The following is a 21655-nucleotide window of genomic DNA, read 5'->3' as shown; positions in this document are numbered from 1 at the left end:
GGACACTTCTGCTGGTCCCAGGCACTCCCCTTGCCCCCAATATCTTGATTTGGAGCTGAAGGACCAAGGAAAAATGTGGAGGCATGGATGGAAAGTTGCAAGCAAGCACAATTTTTGACCCTTTCCTGACTACAGGGTACACCTGTTAAGGTATCAAGTCTCCACTTCTGGTATTTGAACTTTGTGGAGCATGAGCCAGTATATGAGAGCCTTAACTCTCATCTTAAACCAGGTTTTTAAAAATCATCACATTTACAATTAGCTGACTAAACTATTTTCATAACCAAGAAATTGAATTGTCTCTAAATGGACTTGTATAGTAATAGAATGCTGTGATGTGATTTACAGCCAAATTAGCGATGCTAGCAAGACAGATGCACACAAAACAATCCATAAAAAGTGTAAATAACTTTTTTAAGAGACGGAATTGAAAAACGCATTTGTTGTAAAACAAAAATATGCTATTTAAGAAGAGCTGCTGGGTCCTGCATTCTACACTCAGTGGCCAACAAGATGCTGCCTGCAACAGTGAAGGCTGAACATAACTTTGTAGCTAGCAGGTAGCTTTTTAACATCATTCTTGAGGTGGACTGATGGTTGTTCATCCTTCATTATTCTGCTCTTCATATTTGCAAGAGATAACTCCAGCATTATAATAAATTGCAAGCTTTAGTTTTTAAAGTAGTATAGTGGAAAATGTGAACATATTTGTATATAATGTAATCCTGGGCACAGAGTTCCAGCTCCGAGGGCCTTCTGGTGGTTCCCTCCCTGCGAGAAGCGAAGTTACAGGGCACCAGGCAGAGGGCCTTCTTGGTAGCGGCGCCCGCCCTGTGGAACACCCTCCCATCAGATGTCAAAGAAATAAACAACTATCAGACTTTTAGAAGACATCTGAAGCCAGCCCTGTTTAGGGAAGCTTTTAATATTGGATGAATCATTGTATTTTAATATTGTGCTGGAAGCTGCCCAGAGTGGCTGGGGTATTAATAATAATAACAACAACTATATAATGAAAGTACTATGCATTTTGGTCAAATCATATCGGTCATGCTATTTAGGTGCTTTATAAAGTATGGCGTATGTACCTTTCCTCAAGAACTGAAGTTGTCACAAGACTGACAGCATGGATCTCCTTGCAAGTATTTCAGTATGAACGCATTCTTCATTGCTAGCCAACAAGATCTTCTAACTGGTACACTGTATGTATTGAGACCTCCCCAGGCAGGTGCAATTGCTGAGCATGTAACAGCCCTTCTGAGTGCTTGATCACCCCTGTTTTCTACAGGGAGTGGCCATGATGAAACTACTATAGCAGGCAGCAGCTGCAAAAAGATGTCCCAATGTGCCCTGCAAAGGCTGTCTGCAAAAGCTTGCTCATTTGTATTTGGTTGTTCCATGATCACTTGTTTTAATTTGAGAGGGAGGAGAGCCATAGGGCTACCTGTCCTCTGGGTGAGGAGGCACTTAAAAACAACAACTGGGTTAAACCTTTTCTGCGAATGCTGTTCAATTGGTATGTGATCCCTCGTGGTAAATAGACTTCATTTGCCCTTAGTGATACCAGCACACAGCCAAATCTGCCTGAGTATGAAGCACGGTGATGTTATCACATTGAGCATGATCACTTGAGAAAGGGGCAGGAAATGGCACTTAAACAGCACCTATATGTAAGGTAATCAGTGGCTGTGGGCAGCCATAAACATATAAGATTAATATATTAGCCATAGCTAAATGTCCTTAAGCCTTATTAACTGGGGTTATGTTTAGCTTGTTTTATTGAGATATTGTACAACTGCCTCCCATTCAAAAGTCAAACTGAGCAGGGCCAAACAATCAGCCATTTGCGTTGGAGGCTGGTGCACAGAAGCTCCTCAAGGAAACTCAATTTGAGCTTTAGTTTTTTCTGCTCACTACCTCCTGAGTGTAGAAATTTTGAGAGCCAATGAAAGACAACACACACTCACACACAAACCCCAACACCACTGGCTGCCAGAGGTTTTCCACCAGCAAAATTTCCCTTTATTTTAGTTTATTAATAGGATACATAATGGAGGCACTTATCTCAAACTGTTGGGATCTTTTTTTTTCCATCTAAAGAAGAGGGAGAGAAGGTCCCACAGCCCCTTCACACATGGTAACAGGAAGAGTCAAGAGGAAGCAAATATGAACACAATGAATTAAAAGTAGAGGTCCATGCTACCAAGCAAATGCCAGCTTTCGGAGAAGTGACCAGTGGGCAGTAGGTGGCACGAGGTTATGAAATGCACTGCAAGAGAGGGTCAAAAGTCCATGATAGTGACGTTGGAAGTAGAGGGACATTTATAGGAAGGCAACACTGGTTATTAGGGTAGTCAGCATGTAATTCAAGCAGTAAAGGCACAAAATTAGCACCGTCTATGGAAGTGTCATATCCTCCAGGACACGAAGCAAGGAACTACTGCTGCAGGTAGGCAGAAAGGGAAGAAACATTTAAGGCAGGTGGTGTATGTGTGGCTGTTCCTTTTATCTTATCTCAGGAAGGGCTGAGGTATCCCTGATAGCCTTGTATAATGAGGGCTGGGCTTAACTGATGATTTCTCTTTTTAAAAAATCTAGAATTTATACAAGTATTAATACAGTCTGTCTTTCGTAAGAAATATATACAACCACAGCCCAGGGAGGGCAGAGTGCTTTACTACTGCTGTTGAGAAGGCTCCAGTGTTACTCCAAACTCCGAGGCTCTACAGGTGGAGCAGCCAACCCAAACACACAAACGCCCCACTCCGAAAGACCACAGATGCTAACAGAAGCTTCTGTGGGACCTTGTGGCACAAGTGTCGCAAGATCTATTATGGACACAGTTTGCCATGAAGAATCTGCCTCAGCCTAGAGGCACAGAGGTAAGCTGCAGTACAGCTGATCTCAAGCACTGGGCATTTCTTTCACGGGACAAAGTCACTCTTCTGATTAGGGAGGGGAAGGCTTTCCAACAGAGACCACAACCCGTGCAGAGGATCACAATCCTGATAAAACACTTCGAAACCCTGGTACACACACACACGCACTTCTCCATATGGACTGGGCAGGTAACAAATGGTCATAGCCAGTCGGGGAACAGCCAGTTGGTATTACAGCTCCAAGTGACTAAGAAAATCCCTGCCACCTGGATGCCTCCCTGGTGTAAATTAGGAGGGACCAACAGTCATGCTTATCTAGGTTACAGCTGAGCTGCCTCTGTTTAAGCATGAACACTGGTTGTGCAGAGAGTGGCAGGGCATTCAAATCAACTCTATACCTGAGGCTTAAAAGCAACCCAGTACCACCTTCTTTCCAATTATTCTGCTTGGCAAAACCTTGCTCTAGTTCAGTGAACTGAATTTATAAGCAATTTGCTATCTGCAGTCCCATCATTTTGTTTTGGTTTTCCCCCTTCAAAGTTATAAAATGGAAATAAACTGATCAAATCTTGCATTGAAATTTATAGGGAGAAAGGAAAGGCAATCAAAGTGGGGAGGGGGGTAAGATTATATATATATATATTATAATACAAATAAATTCATAGCCGGGTGGGGAGGTTGAGGAGTTGGACAAACCCAATTAATGTGAATGGCGAAGGGAGATTCTACGTGTTGAATGCACAAGTGTTGGTGGAAATGCAAACTCGCCACTTTCACACATTCACAGGCAATCCCTTGCCAATCCCTCAACTAGGGGATCCTTTCTGTATTTTCAACAAAGTGCAAAACAACTCCACAAAACAGAATACTCCATGTTCCCATGTGGAATGGGTCTGGTGTGGCCACCAAGAGGAGGGTGAAGAAACTATCCCTCCCCTGCAATTTTCCAGAGAAGATTCAGGTCACCAAATCCCTCCCCAGCCAAGACCCAAGGACAGAGAGGGAACTGCTACAAGGAATGCTTGGCCTCTCAGAGCTATTTACAAGTAATCAACCCACAGCACCCATCCCATGGTGGCTGCTACTGGAGGGAAGGAGACAGGAAGGAAGCAGGAAACGGGCCTTGGCTACAGTTGATCACAATTGCAAAGAGCTCTTTTACACAAGAGATTAGGCATGAGTTCTCTCCACAATATAGTTAACAAGCAACAGCTCTCCCTGGTAGTGGTTGTAGTTAATCTAATAAGGAGGGCTCAGCAGGCCTGATAATCGTGGGCCGGTTCGGTGCTGCAGGGGGTCTTCTGCTGTAGAGAGAACAAAACAGAAGGAGAGAAATGAATACCGGAAAAGGGAGAACTGGACAGACGTCACTGTGAAATATTGTTAAGCGAAGCTAATGCCCACAACTCTCATGCCCACTCCACTATCCCACTTAAGCTGGGAAATTCTATGCCCAGAATAGTACATTTTGTGGCACATTTAGCCAACAAATAGAAGTGGTAGAAGCCATCATTTATCACTATTCTTTAGACAGCTTAGAACCACTCAAACCTCCCAATATTTCACCTGTCTGGAAAAAAAAGTCTGCCTTTGGTATGACTAGTAGGGGTGACTTGGATAGACACCAAAATCCAATTTGCTTGACTCTGAAGGTGTGGTTCTGGGTGAACATTATGCAGGGTATGCGAGAGACTGGATTGTACAGTTCCTTCAGAGAACAAGCCAGCTCAATAACACAATGACTAGTACCAGGGCACTGTATTCTGTCTGTCCCTGCCCCCCGCAAACACCATATGATGTTGAGACTGCCCAATATACTGATATAATAAAATATTCAGGGTGTAATCTATTTCTATATTTAAAAATTCTGTGTGACGATAAACCAAATTCTGCAAAAAGATACACTAACTTCTGCAAAGTGTGTAGATTACTGTGTAGATTAGTTTATTCTGCTTCTGCTAACTTTGTGGAGGTGGCTGGCTACACAGGTGGCTAAAAGGCTTTCCTCCTTTTTCCTCTCTTTATTTTTTACACACACACACACACACACACACACACACACACACACACACCTGAAGTTGTAAGAGCTAGCAGTTTCAAGATGAAACTTGAAATTCTCAAGGAGCTAAATTCTGCTTCTTTTCTGTTGTTTTGAGAAATAAACACAGCACTGGCTACAGAAACCAGTCTGCTTGCTAGCACTGCTGTCTTAGATGAGTCTCTAATTCAAAACTAGACATGTTCTGTTCCCATAATACACTCCACTAAATCTCATACAAGCTTCAAAATGGAGAATGCTTCCTCCTCTGCAAAGCCTGCAACAGTGAAAGAAAAGAAATTCCACACAGGGAAGAATATGCAGTTTCAAGAAACATGACGACTCTTGAGCACCAAAGGAGAGGAAAAAATGGCGAAAGATTTATATGATCTGAGGTGAAACCAGAGAATATTAAAATGCTCCAGACACAATTTTCAATGATTATTAACCAAGAAATTGAATGAAAAATTAAGATATTAAAACACAGAAACTTTGAATTTGCAAATAAACCTGGCAAACTCTTAGCTTGGCAGTTAAAAACAACCAGGATGACAGGATAACAAATAAAATTAAAATTGGAGAAAAGATAACCGACGACCCAAAGGAAATTAATAGAAGCTTTGTAATTTTTTATGGAGAACTATACAGGGAAGGAACAGAAAATCATGATAAAATCGAAGAATACTTAGGGCAGAACAATTTATCAAAGATCTCAAAGGAGAGACTCAGTCTCTTACATTCTCCTATTTCTGCACTGGAAGTTCAACAGGCAATCAATAAAGCAAAATCAGGGAAGGCCCTGGACCTGGATGGCCTATCCGCAAATTATTATAAAAATTATTATAAAAAGGACACAATGAATGCCATAGTAAAGACTGGGAAACTACCAGAATCATGGACAGAAAGCTTTATAACCTTAATTCCCAAGCAGGGAACTGATTTAACAATTGTTTCAAATTATCGGCCAATATCCCTTTTAAATAATGATTATAAATTATTTGCCGACATACTTCCAAAAAGATTAAAGACGATTCTTAAAGACATCATTCACGAAGACCAGGCCGGCTTTCTCCCTGGACGCCTAGTGCAAAATAACATCAGAAATATCATTAACGAGTTGGAATATTTAGAAATCAGAATTGACAAACCAGCAGTACTAATGCTGGTGGATGCAGAGAAAGCCTTTGACAACATCTCGTGGAGACTTATGAAAAGAATGATGCAACAAATGGAGTTCGGTGAACAGTTTTGTAAAGGAATAGAGGCTATATACTCTGATCATCATGGAACTTTGGAGTGTCAGGCATAGCCCTACTGGCTTTAGCCCAAACGTAGCAGAGTTTTCCTGCACAGCGAGGAAGCTAGTTGCGGCAGTAATGACTAGTCAGCTAGACTCAGAAGAACTATTTACAGGATTTATTAAAAGGAAAAAATAAAACCAGCAGAGTTTCTGCATACAAATAAAAGCAAAATAAATCCTTCCTTCCTTTCTCTCTCTCTCATAACCATACACAGCACTTCTAACTCCTAACACACCTCACACCACACTGTGCTAGCAATCCCTAGATAACAGAGTTGAGTGCTGCTCGTTAACCAATCAGAGTGAGTAGTTTCTAGGTCAAGCAGACCTGGGCTTTCTGCCAAGAGTAAATTGACACCAGCTTGAGTTAATTGGTGAAGCTAGAATCTGCAAGTTTCTCACGAGAACCAATTAACAGAAACTGAAACAGAAACTGAACACCCCCTCACAGATTCTGCTGAACAATTAACTCCAAATACACCTATGTAGGAGATCATTTTTCCAGCAAACCTAAACCCTTGCACATTCGCTTGTTCTTTACCTTTGCCAATGGTTTAGTTAACACATCTGCTACATTTTCTTCACTTGACACATAAGTACAGGTGATTACATTGTCTTGTACACAGCAACGTACATTTTGGTATTTTACAGAGATATGTTTGGAACGCGATTTGAAACCCTCTGTTTTACTTAATGTTATACAAGCTTGATTATCAATGTAAACTTGTACTGGTTCTCCACAATCCACATTTAAATCTGTTAACAAATGCTTGAAATAAATCACCTCGTTGCACAATTCACTCAATGCGGCGTACTCTGATTCCGTTGATGACACACTTACAATGTCTTGCTTGCGTGACCGCCAGCTGATTAAAGCTCCACCGACCATTATAACTAGTCCTGTGACAGATTTTCTATCTGGCAAATTTCCCCAGTCACTATCACAGTAGCAACTCAACATTTCATCCTCTGAAGAATTTAATTGTAACATATAGCCAATTGTCTGCTTGAGATATCTCAGAACTTGTTTTACCCCTTTCCAGGCATTTAGTGTGGGTTTTGAGACCAATCTACTTAATATGCCTACTGCATAGCTAATATCAGGTCTGGACCACTGTGCTATATACAATAAACTTCCAATTACAGAGTGATATACATCAGGATGTTCAAATTCAGGACTCTCATCTATGTGAAGTGTTTTTATGAAACCTGGATCCATAGGCACCGCTGCCCCTTTGCAATCCTGCATCCTGTATGTAGTCAGTAGTTGTTTAACTTTGTTCTGCTGACTAATTAGGCAGCTGCCATCTTGGGCCCAGCACACTTCCAACCCTAGATATGTCCTAACCGGGCCTAAGTCTTTTGTACACCCACCTGCAGCCTACAATCTTTGCCCCCTCAGGCGCTGCTACTGGTGTAAAAACCTTGTGCTCATTCAGAGAGGACATCTCTTCCTCCATTGCCTGTTTCCAGCGCTCTGCCTCCTCTTTTGGTAACTTTAACACCTCCTGAAAACTCTTGGGTTCTGCAATTACACTAAACACATTTGCAGTATCAGGAGAAAAACGCACTGGAGGCACTCCTTTATTTTGTCTTTTAGATCTTCTGGGAGAAAATTTTTCTTCTGACCCACTTTCCTCCTCAGAACTACGACCTCTCTTTTGTTGCTTAGCAACTGGTCTCTGACTAACTCCACTTTCTTGAGAGCTCTTATCTGAACTTTCCTCCCCCTCAGACTCTGATTCTCTGTGTTTACCTTCAGAGTCATGAAGCTCCTGGGAAGGTTCAAACCAAACCTCAGTATTGGCATGTAGTCTCTCCCAGCCACTATGTTCACAAAAACTGGCATTCCTGGAGATCACAATGCCATTTGTCCCTTCAGCAAAACGGAAACCTTTTCCCAGCTCCTGGTAACCCACAAACACTAGCTGTTTGGTCTTAGGATCTCCCTTCTTCCTCATTTGTTTCGGAATTAATACCCAGGCTTTTGATCCAAACACATGCAAATGGTCAATTTTAGGTTTTTTCTGAAACAATTTAAAATACGGGGTTGTACCTATTGTTTGATGAAAGAGCCTATTTTGGAGATAACACGCGGTGAGCATGCTCTCCCCCCAATAAGACATGGGCAAATCAGCATCATCAAGCATGGCAAACATCATATCTTGTAAAGATCTGTTTTTCCGCTCTGCAACGCCATTCTCCTCTGGGGAAAAAACGTTCGTTTTCCTATGCCCAATGCCACGCTTTTGTAACCAATCTCTAAAGGCATTTGACATAAATTCGCCACCTCTGTCCGTCTGTATCCTTTTGAGTTTAATGGACAGAAATCTTTCCACAGATGCCACCCAGCCTTTAAACTTAGTGAACACGTCACCCTTATTCTTCATGGGAAAAACCCAAGAATAACGCGTGGCGTCATCCACAATTGTTAGTGAAAAGCGCGATCCACCCCTGCTTACAGCAAATGGACCAATTACGTCCATGTGAACCAGCTGTAGCGGTGCCTCACTAACTCTGTCACTTCTGGGGTAAGAGACTGTGGGTTTTAACCTTTTTACAGACATTACAATCAAGGTACTTGTTACAACTCTTTAAATTACCCCCATCAGCCAATTCAGACATTTTTAGTACACTCTTCCAGCAAGCATGCCCCATTTTCCTATGCAATAAGTGCACACAGTTGTCATGTATAGCTTTGTTATTCACTGCAGGCTGAGATTTACTGACTACTGCTGCAACTTGAGATCCTGCTTTAAGCCAAAACAAGCCTCCCTCTGACTTAGCAGTGCCTAAAATCTCACCAGCCTTCTTAATAATGCAACTGTCTCCTTCAAAGTACACTTTAAACCCAGCTTTTAGCAAACAATCTACAGACATCAGATTGCTCCTTAATGACGGCACACAAAGTACATTTTGCAGGCATTCACGAAGACAAGGAACAAAAACTGCACCCCCCGAAATCACTTCGGAAGTACTTCCGTCTGCTAGAGCCACCTGGCTGCGCTGTGCTGAGTTCTTGGAAACAAACAATTCATCTGAATTCACGATGTGGCGAGACGCTCCCGAATCGACCACCCAGACCGCTTGTTTCTCATCAGCAATCTTGACCTCGCCGGTCACCAGCTGAGCCGACTGTTTTCGTTTGAAGAATTTCCTTTTCCGCTGCTGCTGCTGATCTCGTCTCTGCTCCTGCACCGGCAACTGAGACTTGACCAACTCCGGACACTGTCGTTTTAGATGCGCTGAAGACCCACATTGGAAACAACGCCTAACAGCAAACGCTGACTCCTCACCAGTACGCTGCTTTTGCTTCACCTCTGGCACGGCATGAGAACTCCTTCCAAACCGCCCACCTGTAGAAGCCTCTGCAGCCAACGACCTTTCTTGCCTCTTCTGCCATTCTTCAATCAAACGCCCAGTAACGTAACTGACTGATAAATCACGCTCCTGTATGCCTTCTAGAGACAAAACTAAATTATCCCAGCTTTCCGGGAGAGAACTCAAAATAATAGCCACCTTCTCCTGCTGGTCTAACGCACAGTCTCTTTCCTGTAGCGCAGTAAACTTTAACTGTAAACTGTGTAGGTGTTCCTGCATTGTAACCCCAGGCTGTAACATTGCCTTGTACAATGCCTTGCGAATGAACAGCTTGGAAACCGCTGTCTCACGCACATGGAGTTCTTTAAGTGCTTGCCACACCTCTAGCTGTCTTGATTCCCCTCACATACGGCAACTGGGAATCTTCCAGCCCCAAGACAATTGTGGCCCTTGCTCTTTGGTCTTTATCGAGGTCTTCATCATCAGGCTTCGCAGGAAACTTACTCACCACTTGCCAGAGACGATCCCTCTGCAGCACTGCCTGCATGCGTTCCGACCACAGCAAGTAATTGGAGTCATTCAGACGCTCAAAAGCCATCTGAACTGGTTGTGAGGCCATCTTGAGAGCGATGTCCCTGGAACCCGGAACCAGCTACTCACGACCTCCGAGAGAAAACAGGAACCACAGCACCCAGCACTCACACGCTGCAGCTGTTGTCCTTGTGTCCGCTGCGTCACCAGCTCACCACGGTCAGGAACCAGCCAGAGAACAACAACTTCTGGAACTACTGGAACCAACGCCGTTGATGCTGACACCACCGCAACTCAGGCTGGCAGCACAATGCCCATAACCTCATGGAACTTTGGAGTGTCAGGCATAGCCCTACTGGCTTTAGCCCAAACGTAGCAGAGTTTTCCTGCACAGCGAGGAAGCTAGTTGCGGCAGTAATGACTAGTCAGCTAGACTCAGAAGAACTATTTACAGGATTTATTAAAAGAGAAAAATAAAACCAGCAGAGTTTCTGCATACAAATAAAAGCAAAATAAATCCTTCCTTCCTTTCTCTCTCTCTCATAACCATACACAGCACTTCTAACTCCTAACACACCTCACACCACACTGTGCTAGCAATCCCTAGATAACAGAGTTGAGTGCTGCTCGTTAACCAATCAGAGTGAGTAGTTTCTAGGTCAAGCAGACCTGGGCTTTCTGCCAAGAGTAAATTGACACCAGCTTGAGTTAATTGGTGAAGCTAGAATCTGCAAGTTTCTCACGAGAACCAATTAACAGAAACTGAAACAGAAACTGAACATCATCAATGGCAACATTACAGAAGACTGTGTAATAAGGGACAAGGCAAGGATGTCCGCTATCCCCGCTAATATTAATTTTGGTAATGGAAGTGTTGAATAAAAAAATAAGGGAAGACAAAAACATAAAAGAAATAACACTAGGAGAGAAAGCTTATAAACGAAAGGCGTTTGCCGATGATCTTATTATTATGACAGAGAATACAAAAGGAAGTTTATTAAAGGTATTAGAAATAAATAAGAACTTTGGGCAGGTAGTGGGATTCAAATTAAACCGTTCCAAAACAAAGCTCTTGGTCAACAATCTGACAACACAGGACAGAGATGAACTAGAAAAAGCCTCAAACTTGAAGATCTGCCAAAAGGCAAAATATCTGGGAATATGGATTACTCCGAAAAACATCAATTTATTCTAAGATAATTATGCTAAGATCTGGATTGAGATTAAAAGAAATGTAAAAATATGGAGCAGCTTAAATTTATCTTTTGGGGGGAGAATATCCACCATTAAAATGAATGTCTTACCAAAAATGCTTTTCCTATTTCAGACAATCCCTGGGATTGGAGTGACAGGCTGCCTCAAAAACTGGCAACGAGACATCTCTAAATATATTTAGCAGGGGGGAAAGCCCAGGATTACACATAAACTATTAATTGATATCAAAGAAAGAGGGGGATTTTCCCTTCCAGATTTGAAATTATATTACAAAGCAGCCTTTCTCTCCTGGATCAGGGAATGGTGTATACTACAGAACACAGGCCTTCTAGACCTGGAAGGACATGACAACCGGTATGGCTGGCATGCCTACTTACGTTATGATAAAGTTAAGATCAACAAAAAAATTAAATCATATTATAAGGAAATTTCTCTACATGGTTTGGGCAAAATACAAAGATCCAACTCCGTGGTGGATATCTCCCTTTGAAGCATTAGCAGTGAAGAAAAAGAATATGAAAAGGAATTGGCCAATATACAAAGTATTATTAAAAGAGGAAGAAAACCAGCTGAAACTAAAAAACTTCAAATTAGACAAAAGAAATGGCTTTGCGACAGAACCCTCCAGATTAGAAAAAGAACTGATTAACTCTAAAGTGAAAACTCTCTCCAAAATATATCTGTAAAATCTGTAATGGTCAAGTGGGCTCAAGATTTTGTCTATAGCATCCCAATGAGTGCCTGGGAAAATCTATGGAAGGTTAACATGAAACCACCACATGCTACACCTTGAAAGATAATTTTATGAAGATGCAATTCCGCTGGTATTGGACACTAAAACTATCTAAAATGTATAAGGACATGTCAAGTAAATGCTGGAGATGTAGGGAAGCGGAAGGCTCAATGTTACATATGTGATGGACATGTAAGAGAATAAAGGAATTTGGGGAGGTAATTTATAATGAGCTCAAAAGAATGGTTAAGGTATCCTTCATTAAAAAACCCAGAGGCTTTCCTCCTGGGGATACTAGGCTCAGACATCCCTAAAAATGCGAGAGAAATATTCTTGTATGCCACGGCAGCTGCAAGAATATTAATCACTATGAACTGGAAAGGATAGAAAATTCTGTCAAAGCTGGAGTGGCAAAGTAAACTGTTGGAATACGCCGAGCTGGCAAAAATGACAGAAAAACTGAGAGGTCATACTGATCAAACATTTACTAGGAAATGGGACATGTATAAAAAATATATCAAGGATTACTGTAATAACATGATGCCAGTGGCAGGTCTAGAATGACTTCTGTAGTATGATGGATAATTGTAAGAGAATATTATATTGCTGAAAATTAACAAAAGGAAACAAAAATAAACAGTGCGCTAGATAGAGAAGTGGTAGCTACATAATGGGGTGATGGGAAGTCGCTAGAAACTCAAGAAGAACGTAAGGTGATGTGATGGAACAAATAATTACCATTTTTATTTCTCTTTTCTGGATAACTCTTCTGTTCGTTACTTCTTTTTAAACTCAATAAAGCATATAATAAAAAAAGGAGAGAGAAAAATGCAGAAGCAGCTCTTTGGCCCTGAAGGGAAAGGTTACACCTGATCGTGCTTTCACATATTTCCTCTGTTCTAAGGCAGTTGTTTTAAGGCACTTGTACCACACTAACGTATTGCATGGTCCATGTTTCAGTTTTCAGGTCTGAATTCTTCCATTCCATTTTGATAATAGAGAAATTGTTATATAGGGTTAAAGAAAATAAGACTCATAAGCTCTAGAGTCCAGATGCTGCTGGACTCCGGTTCCCATCAGTCCCTGCCATCATGGCAAATGATCAGGGATGATGGGCTCTAGAGCCCAACAACTGGGCAGCAACAGGTTCATCATCCAAGCTCTAGAGCTGCTGCTATAGTATCTGCTCTAGCAGCAAAGAGAGGTGAACCTGAAGGATGCCTTACCTGGGCACACCTGGAGGGATGCCGGGTGGAACACGTGCTGGTCGTGAAGGAATCAGAGGAGGAGCTGAGAAAGGGTCATTATTAGCAACAAATGCACCTTGCGGTCCAGGGCGTGACGGAATGGGTGGTGCCACAAAAGAGGAAGGGCCTGCGGCTGGCATTGGGATCAAGGGGGGGCCTGGCATAGGGCCCCTCACCGCTGGCGGTCTCCCTGGTGGCAACACAGTCGAAGCAGGCCTGCGCTGTGGTGTTGGGCTGCCAAAGAGAGAAAAAGAAACCACCAGGACAGGGAAGGTGAGTTAGTGTCGTTCAAGACAGCAAAGTGAAGCCAATGCAATCAGGTCCAACCCCAAACCCCATCCGCTAAAGCATGAACTGTCTGCTTCACATTCTGTACACGAGTTATTTTGTACAACCAGCCCCAGAACCAAACAGTGTTATATGAAGACCCTGCAGAATGACAACTGAAGATTTAAGGGTACCAACAAGCATAGATCAAAGTTCAAGTTTGTTGTTAAGTATTGAAATCACATTGCCGATGGGCCAAATACAGGTGCTTGGGCTCTTCCTGGAGTTCTGGCAGTAGGTCACTTGAAACTTCTGGCCTTGCTGGTTTCTATGCTTCCATCCCATGTGCCTAACCCTGTGTGAGTAGAATGCTGTCCAGTCTGGACACTGTACCATGGCGTCCCGATTGGAATGTATGGCTGGTGTCTCCCGGGTTTTGCTCACCCCAAATGTCATAGAGACCCCTGTTTTTTAGCATTTTTAGTAACTTGTAAGAGTTCCTAGTTGTTGGGGGTTTCCTTCGGAGGAAGGTTGCCCATGGGGTTGTAGGGTGAATATCTTTCAGGGATATACCTTTCATATTTAGATTGAGGTCCCCTCCTAGGATTGCTTCCCCTTCAGAGAAGGAGAGGAATTTGTTTAGTGTCTTCTGGAAGAATTCTAATTGTTTCGCGTTTGGGGCATATATGGAGCCGATTGTCAGTTTGATTTTGCCATCTAGTGTCCCTTTAGCGAAAATGAATCTGCCTTTTTTGTCCTTGAGGACTGTTGTGGCAGTGAAGTTCAGGTCTCTACTGAGTATTATGGCTACGCTGCGAGCTTTCCCTGAGCCTCGTGCAACCCACTGTTGACTGAAGCAGGGGTTGCATCCCATGTGCCTAACAAAAAAATAAAGCACACCAGAAGCAGATAACCCACCACCCCAACTCACCTATGCCCACTACTTCCTGGCTGCAGCCATGTGTCATCCACAGGAGGAGGAACCGGTGTGGAAATGGTGCTGGTGCTAATGTCTCCAATTATGTTCAAGGCCTCCTTCAGGGCGTGGTACATTCGCAGCATGTCGTCCCTGCGCTGCGCTTGGTCTGCAGACTCCTCCATCAAGCTGTTTTGGTCTGCGGAGGAGTACAGGTAGGCCAGCAGCTCCGAGTGGATGAAATCCTTGGTCTGTGAGGATGGGGGAAGGAAAGCACAAAGAAGAGGTGACGCTGTCCAAATGTGACGGGGCTGGAAATGGTACCGTATTTTTCGCTCGATAACACGCACCTGACCATAACACGCACATAGTTTTTAGAGGAGGAAAACAAGAAAAAAAAAATTCTGAATGAAACAGTGGGTGTATCATTTTTGTGCTTCATGCTGTGGCCACAGACATGTGATTTGACGGTGAGTTTGGGGTAGCCCAATGCAAAGATCCTGAGAATCCATGTGGATCTGTGCTTTGTAACCACGTTTTTGCACCATTGTGGCCCCAGGCAACAGTGGGTGCGTGATTTTTTTCGTGCAGGCTGTAGCCATGGACATGCTATGTGATCTGATGGTGAATTTGGGGTGACCCAATGCAAAGATCCTGAGGATCCATGTGGATCCATGCTTTGTAACCACGTTTTTGCACCATTGTGGCCCCAGGCAACAGTGGGTGCGTGATTTTTTTGGTGCAGGCTGTAGCCATGGATATGCTATGTGATCTGATGGTGAATTTGGGGTGACCCTATGCAAAGATCCTGAGGATCCATGTGGATCCGTGCTTTGTAACCACGTTTTTGCACCATTGCAGCCCTGTTTTTGCATCAGATCATTGCTATGTGATCTGATGGTGAATTTGGGGTGGCCCAATGCAAAGATCCTGAGGATCCATGTGGATCTGTGCTTTGTAACCACGTTTTAAGTGGGGAGGGAAGGAAAAACATAGAAGGGACAAGGAGCACCGAGAGGGGTGTGCGGAGAAGCAGCTGGCTAAGAATGCAGGAGAGGGGTTTTACCGGAGGGAGGAAAGGAAGGCAAAAGTTCCCCCCACGCACCCACCCAAGCCAGCCAGCTCTCTCTCTCTCTCCCCCACCTGCATGTTGCAGCACCGGAGCACGAGAGGAATTAGAAGGAAGGACGCTCTGCTTTCCCCTCTGCTTGCCTGGAGGGGAGGGGTTTTCTCTGCTCTTTGTTCCGTTTGAGCAAAGACAGTAACAAACAGAAGCGGGTGGGCAGTAAGACCCTGAGGCAGAATGCAGGAAAGCAGCAGCTTCCTCTTTTCAAGGCTTCCCTTCTCCGGACGATTGATATTTGCCTGATTTTTGCCTTCACTCGCGCCTGTCGGCTCCAGGGACCACACATTCGCTCAATAACACGCACAGACATTTCCCCTTACTTTTTAGGAGAAAAAATCTGTGTGTTATAGAGGGAAAAATACGGTATATTCAGGCTGGAGTTAACACCGTGAGCCTGGCTAGTTTCTTAACCCTGGTCATGAGTTTTACCTGCAGTGGGGTGGGGGTGGGGAGACACCCTTGCCTCTGCCACTGCTGTACTGGACTCCACAATGCTTTTATGGGAAGGCATTGTCTAATATTGGCAGATGTTGGAGGTATACTGCCGAGAACATGGTGATTAACGGCAGGGCAAGTGGACTTTGAAAGCCCTAATGCAGGCATAGGCAAACTCCAGCCCTCCAGATGTTTGGGACTACAATTCCCATCATCCCTGATCACTGGTCCTGTTAGCTAGGGATGATGGGAATTGTAGTCCCAAACATCTGAAAGGCCGGAGTTTGCCTATGCCTGCCCTAATGTTTGCTAGGAGACTTAGGCTGGAAGGATAAATCCCCACCATTTATTACACAATGGTATGAGGACCTCACGACTCTGACCATAGGTATCCACATAAAATTGACATCTATATGAAGATATTTCATATAGATGTCAATATTATGTGGGTACCTATTTTGGAGATCTAGAGGGCTTATATTAACTTTTACGTTTAACTTAAGATGCATGCACTGCTGGCAAATTTATCCATTATGTGACCTGATGGTGTTTTTCTGTTACTATTAGTATTCTTTTTACTTTATATTTTTTATTTTATTTTTATCTTCTCCCCCTGATCTTCCTTCCCCTTACATTCTTTGTTAAGTTTGCATAATAATGGTGGTGGTGGTGGTGGTGGTGCATCAGCAGAGTGGTGGAACAATGCCTGCTTAGCCCCCGACAATAAACAAATAAATATCCAACTACGACTCACATTGTTTATCATTAGGTGCATTATTGTCTTTGGCATAAGATCCCGGATCGACTTGTTGATGATCCCAACATATGAGTCAACAAGATTGCGGATAGTTTCCACTTGGCGCTCTAGCTGAGGATCCATGGAAAAGGTGTTTTCCTGGGATCCCTCTTCATTCTCTACCTGCAGAGAAGAAAATTGGACAGCGTTAGGTGACCTATGGAAGAATCAGCACAGGGAGAGTACCAGTTCAGGCCCTCAAGTCATAATTTGATCTCTGCTTTCCCAAATATCCCAGTAATCATAGCATGGGTTTAGTTTGGACTAACCCAGATCTGCAGTGCTTATTAGCTGACTGGCATTTTAATGAGAATTCGAAGAGTTCTCTCCCTACCCTCCGCTGGCAATGAACAATTATTTCCTTATTATTGGGTTTAATTCTTACACTGTATGGTTTGCTCTTGCTGATACAGCTAAAATCACAGCAGCCTCTTGCGCACCTGACCCAGAACCTCAAAATTTGTGCTTTGCATCAGCTTTCTCTTCCCTAGGCTAAGCATGCCCAGCTTCCCTCACAAGTCTTTGGAGATGACCATTTCCTATATAGCTTTGGGAGAAGCACAAAGGGATTCCCTGCTTTGCTCATTGGGTTTTGGGCTCATCCTCTTGAATCCTTCACAGCTCTTACATAGATACTATTTTCCACATCTAGAATGGCACTGCCTTATCCACACAACTTCAGGATGTGGGTATGGGTGGAAGACAGCTGAAGTTTCTACCAACTTTCTCTGTTTCTAAGGAAACCCTACCAAGATTTTGGACAGCAAACTACCGCCAGTCAAAGGTACGGTGCCCAACTTGATGGAACCTCTAACTGGCGAATGTAGCTCCCAGCCAGAGGCAACAGCAGCTGCTAGGATATCATTGGTACAACAGTACCACTACTGGGCCTTCAGCACGCACACACACACACCCTTCCTGCTGAAGGAAAAAAATGTTTACTTGGTCTTTCTCAGGGTAAACACCAGCACGGAGGAAGGAGGCCTTCCAGCTGTCCACGTCTTCCTGGGAGTCACACGCAAGTTCAATCTGACGCAGGTCTTTGTACACATTCCTAGTTTAGGGGTGCAGGAGAAAAGAGAGGAGTGGAAGAAGGACAAATGTCATTGGGTTAGTGAAAGAAAGTCCACATCAGGCAACAGGAATCCTGTATTAGGAAGGTTATATATATATATATATATATATATATATATATATATATACATACACACACACACACACACACACACTCCTTTATTTTCTAAGTACTTTGAAGTTCTAATCTCTATTGCCACAATAGAATGTGAGACTGTAGGAACACCCAACAGATGGAATAGAATGCTACTCTACTTAGCCAAATGGTGCCCATAACAGTTGCATGTACTGAGTGAAATATGGTCTCCATTGGCTTTTGGCTTCCACTTAAATGTCTTGGCATACACTCTGAAGCAGACATGGGGAACCACTTTGGCTAGCAGGCCAGATGCAACTGTGGCCAATCCTCTGCTAGTGACTTTTGACAGTTGCAGTTCTGAGCCCTGGCCAAAACTGTGGGCAGCACCAAGTTTCAGCAGCACCACATGCATGCTGTGCTTGAAAACAGAACACTCAAGAGGGCACTCTAAGACTGCCTATTCCTTTGCAAGTATGACTTTACTATCCCACATATGACACCAGGTGAGTGGCAGGTGGGTGTGCCTAGGAAGAAACAGCCTTGCCTGTCAAATTAGGAGGCCCAACAGGCCTATTGTTGTCTGTGGGCCCAGGATTCCCTAACTGTGCTCAAGACCTTCATCACTTTGCTACTCCTCACCTCCCTTGGCTTACTGGACCTAGTAAGAGATGCCTGCCATATCTTTTCTTAAGGAGATTTTTTGGCAAATCACATACTGAGCTAAGACAAGGAAAATGCTTTACAATATCGTCTTTTAAAGAGCCAAGTCCTTCCACTGCAATCCAGTCACTTGAAAAATCCTAGCTCAGGCAGCTCCAACCCCATGACATAATGTGAACTGGAGAGTAAAGTCAAACTCTTTAAGCTTGAATACTTAGCAGGCAATGAGCAAAGATATTAAAGATAACTGACAACAGTGCAGAAAGTGTCAGTCAATACTTTCTGTGTAAAGATTAAGTCTTTCTGAATAGGACGTGTGCAACAAGCAATTCGCCCAAGTACCATCAACCTCTGGTGTACATTTTATTTATATATTTATATTATTTATATTTATATTTATACCCCACCCTCCCCAGCCAAGACCGGGCTCAGGGCAGCTAACAACCAATAATAAAAACAAGTTGATTAAAATACAATTTAAAAAACAAGATTAAAATACAACATTAAAACATTAGGATGCAGCCTCTTCACAGGAGTTGAAAGGAAAAAGGAAGAGGGGGAGGGAATCAAACTGATTCTAAGCCAAAGGCCAGGTGGAACAACTCTGTCTTACAGGCCCTGCGGAAAGAAATCAGATCCCGCAGGGCCCTGGTCTCATGAGACAGAGTGTTCCACCAGGCCGGAGCCAGTGTTGAGAAGACCCTGGGCTCTGGTTGAGGCTAATTTAACTTCCTTAGGGCCTGGGACCTCTAGGGTGTTGCTATTTATGGACCTTAAGGTCCTCCGTGGGGCATACCAGGAGAGGTGGCCCCGTAGGTACATGTGACCTCAGGACTTGCTAAGCCTGGACAGAACATGCAGCACACTTCTCATGTGTGTCAGAGAGAGAGAGAGAGAGAGAGAGAGAGAGAGAGAGAGAGAGAGTTTTAAGAAACATACAAAGTCTCTCTCCTTCTGTGAGATCATATCATGAACTGGCAGGATGATGGGGAAGAGGAAGAAGATCCCAGTGAGGGGTGTAGCCAGGACTGCGACACACCAGGGCAAGCAGGGGATAGGGAAGAAAGTACTCATAGAGTGACGAAGGATGGCAAGGGGATGGGGGTCAGTGCACAGAAACCAGAGCAGCAGGACCCATCACCAGAGCCAGAGAGACCCCTGTTTCCCTGAACACGATGGGCTCTGAGGCATAGGGAGCAGTAGGAGGGGCACTCTAGGAGGCTAAGGCAGCCAAGGGCTCACAGCCCAGCTCACTAGCTGGCCAGATGAGGCTCGCTAGCTCTGGGAGGAGGTGTGGGATTCCTCAGCTGGAGAAGGCTTAGAACAGGTGAGGATCACATTCCTCATCAAGCTGCAATCAGCATGCAAAGAACAAAAGGGAAGCAGAGCTGAGGTGCTGTGTCTGCTCAACTGCCTATGTTGCTAGACCTTGGGCTTGGGTGCTCCTGAACCAAGCTTTGGGTTTGACCCTGGACTGTATCTTGACTGCTGGACTTCAGACTTGGCCTACTTGGATTGACCCTGGACTGTGTTTCTTGACCTTTGGACCTCGGACTTTCCTTGCATGGATTGAACTTCAGACTTGACATACTGACTTGAGACCAGGCAGGCTAGGGGTTTAGGACAGATCAGCACAGCAATTTTACCAGATTTGAATTCAGCCTAAGGTCCTAAAATGGCTTCTCATGAATCAGAAAGCACTGAGACATACTTCTCTTACCTTTGTTCTGTGTTAAAGATACCAAAGACGTGCTTGTTGGACATGAAACCTTTTTCCACATCTCTAATTTTTAGGTTGTCCAGAGGGAGCATGTATTTCTTCTCCTTTTCCTATGAGGATAAAGAAGGGTAAAAAGCCCAAAACGTCATACATGTTGGTTTGTTCTGGCATTCAACAGTCCAGTAAGAAAATCTGATCTTACAATATTTGCTGACATCCAAAATGATGATTAAATGTAAACTGTTTTAGATTTGGCATGCCCACACCAGGCTTCAAGCTTCTAATTGAGGCCTAAAGAGTCTGGTTCAAAGTTCACACACTGTGCTCATATAAACCCTTAGTAAGGTATTCCATCCACAAGTACGTTAACCCAGCATGCTTCATTCCACCATTAAATAACATTAGAAATGTTATTTAAAAGTCAGAGCTAGTCTCTTTTTTATAAGGCTCTTGCTGCTGCCACTTACTGCAATCAGTTCTTGCTTGTTTTGAGTGTATAAATGTTAGAATTCTGTTGTTCAAACATTTACTAGAAAAAGGACAGGGCTTTGCCCGTGGAAATCTATTACAACCCTACATCCACCATACAGGACTTTGGAAAGGAAGAGGTAGCATAGAATAGACTTGAAAAAACAAAAAGCGGGCTCCCTCAATCTTTTTGTTGTAGAACCCTGCTTTCTTTAACAAGTTGCAGGCTAGCACTGGTGAGGGGCCCCCATATGAGTCACACAGAGCAGCCTCTCTGCAAAAACCCCACATCTGGAATTGTTTATAGCTCCAGATGCTGCCTGCCTGCCTGCCTCCCTCCCTCCATGCACACGCAGAATCCCAAAAGTGACGTTTTCCTTTATACAGAGGCCACAAACCTCACACCCGCCCCCCCCCTCTATGATTTCCTGAACAGCCCCAACCATTTTCCAGACTGGATTCAGCCGCAGACCTTGCCACGTCAGAGGAGACAAAGTAGGTTTTTTCCCCTGGAACTGCTCTACTTAACAAACCCTACAAAAGGAGATCAAAACGGGATTACATGGAAGAGAAGCTTCTGGATTCTAGCCCCGCCTGCCCAGTGTTCAGACTACCTGTTCAGGAAGCTATAAAGGTGTACAGTAGTCTGCACATTGGTTAGACTGGGTTTGGATAAGCATCACTTCAGGGGTGTTGGCTGTTCAGGTAAGCTTCTGCTTTGGGGAAGCGACTTTATTCTGAGTTTTGATGCTACTGAGATTCCGGACCTATAAAGAAGCTGGCTAATCATGCATAAAGGGTTTATGCCTTCCTTCGACAGTCACAAGACAGGATGACCTGAGAGTCGGGC

General features: G+C 43.7%; 1 protein-coding gene across 8 annotated transcripts in view; it reads right to left on the bottom strand.

Moving 5' to 3' along the window:
- Window positions 1-1999: 1999 nt before the first annotated feature.
- DNM2 (dynamin 2) overlaps window positions 2000-21655 on the bottom strand; it is a 66926-nt gene continuing 47270 nt past the window's right edge. For 5 of the 8 annotated variants that reach the window (XM_081176314.1, XM_081176315.1, XM_081176318.1 and 2 more), the window contains 6 exons: window positions 20338-20447; window positions 17747-17858; window positions 16763-16927; window positions 14463-14698; window positions 13244-13498; window positions 2000-4183 (listed from right to left, as the gene is read on the bottom strand). In XM_081176314.1, coding sequence (XP_081032440.1) covers window positions 4114-4183; window positions 13244-13498; window positions 14463-14698; window positions 16763-16927; window positions 17747-17858; window positions 20338-20447 — 948 coding nt within the window. In that variant the 3' untranslated portion in view covers window positions 2000-4113. Of the gene's footprint in view, window positions 4184-5927; window positions 5999-13243; window positions 13499-14462; window positions 14699-16762; window positions 16928-17746; window positions 17859-20337; window positions 20448-21655 lie in introns of all 8 variants that reach the window. The other 3 variants (XM_081176319.1, XM_081176320.1, XM_081176316.1) reach the window with 3 other exon arrangements.

Source organism: Podarcis bocagei (genome assembly GCF_964188305.1).
Source record: "Podarcis bocagei genome assembly, chromosome: 17".
Lineage (NCBI taxonomy): Eukaryota > Metazoa > Chordata > Lepidosauria > Squamata > Lacertidae > Podarcis > Podarcis bocagei.
This window is presented reverse-complemented; position numbering and strand designations above follow the sequence as displayed.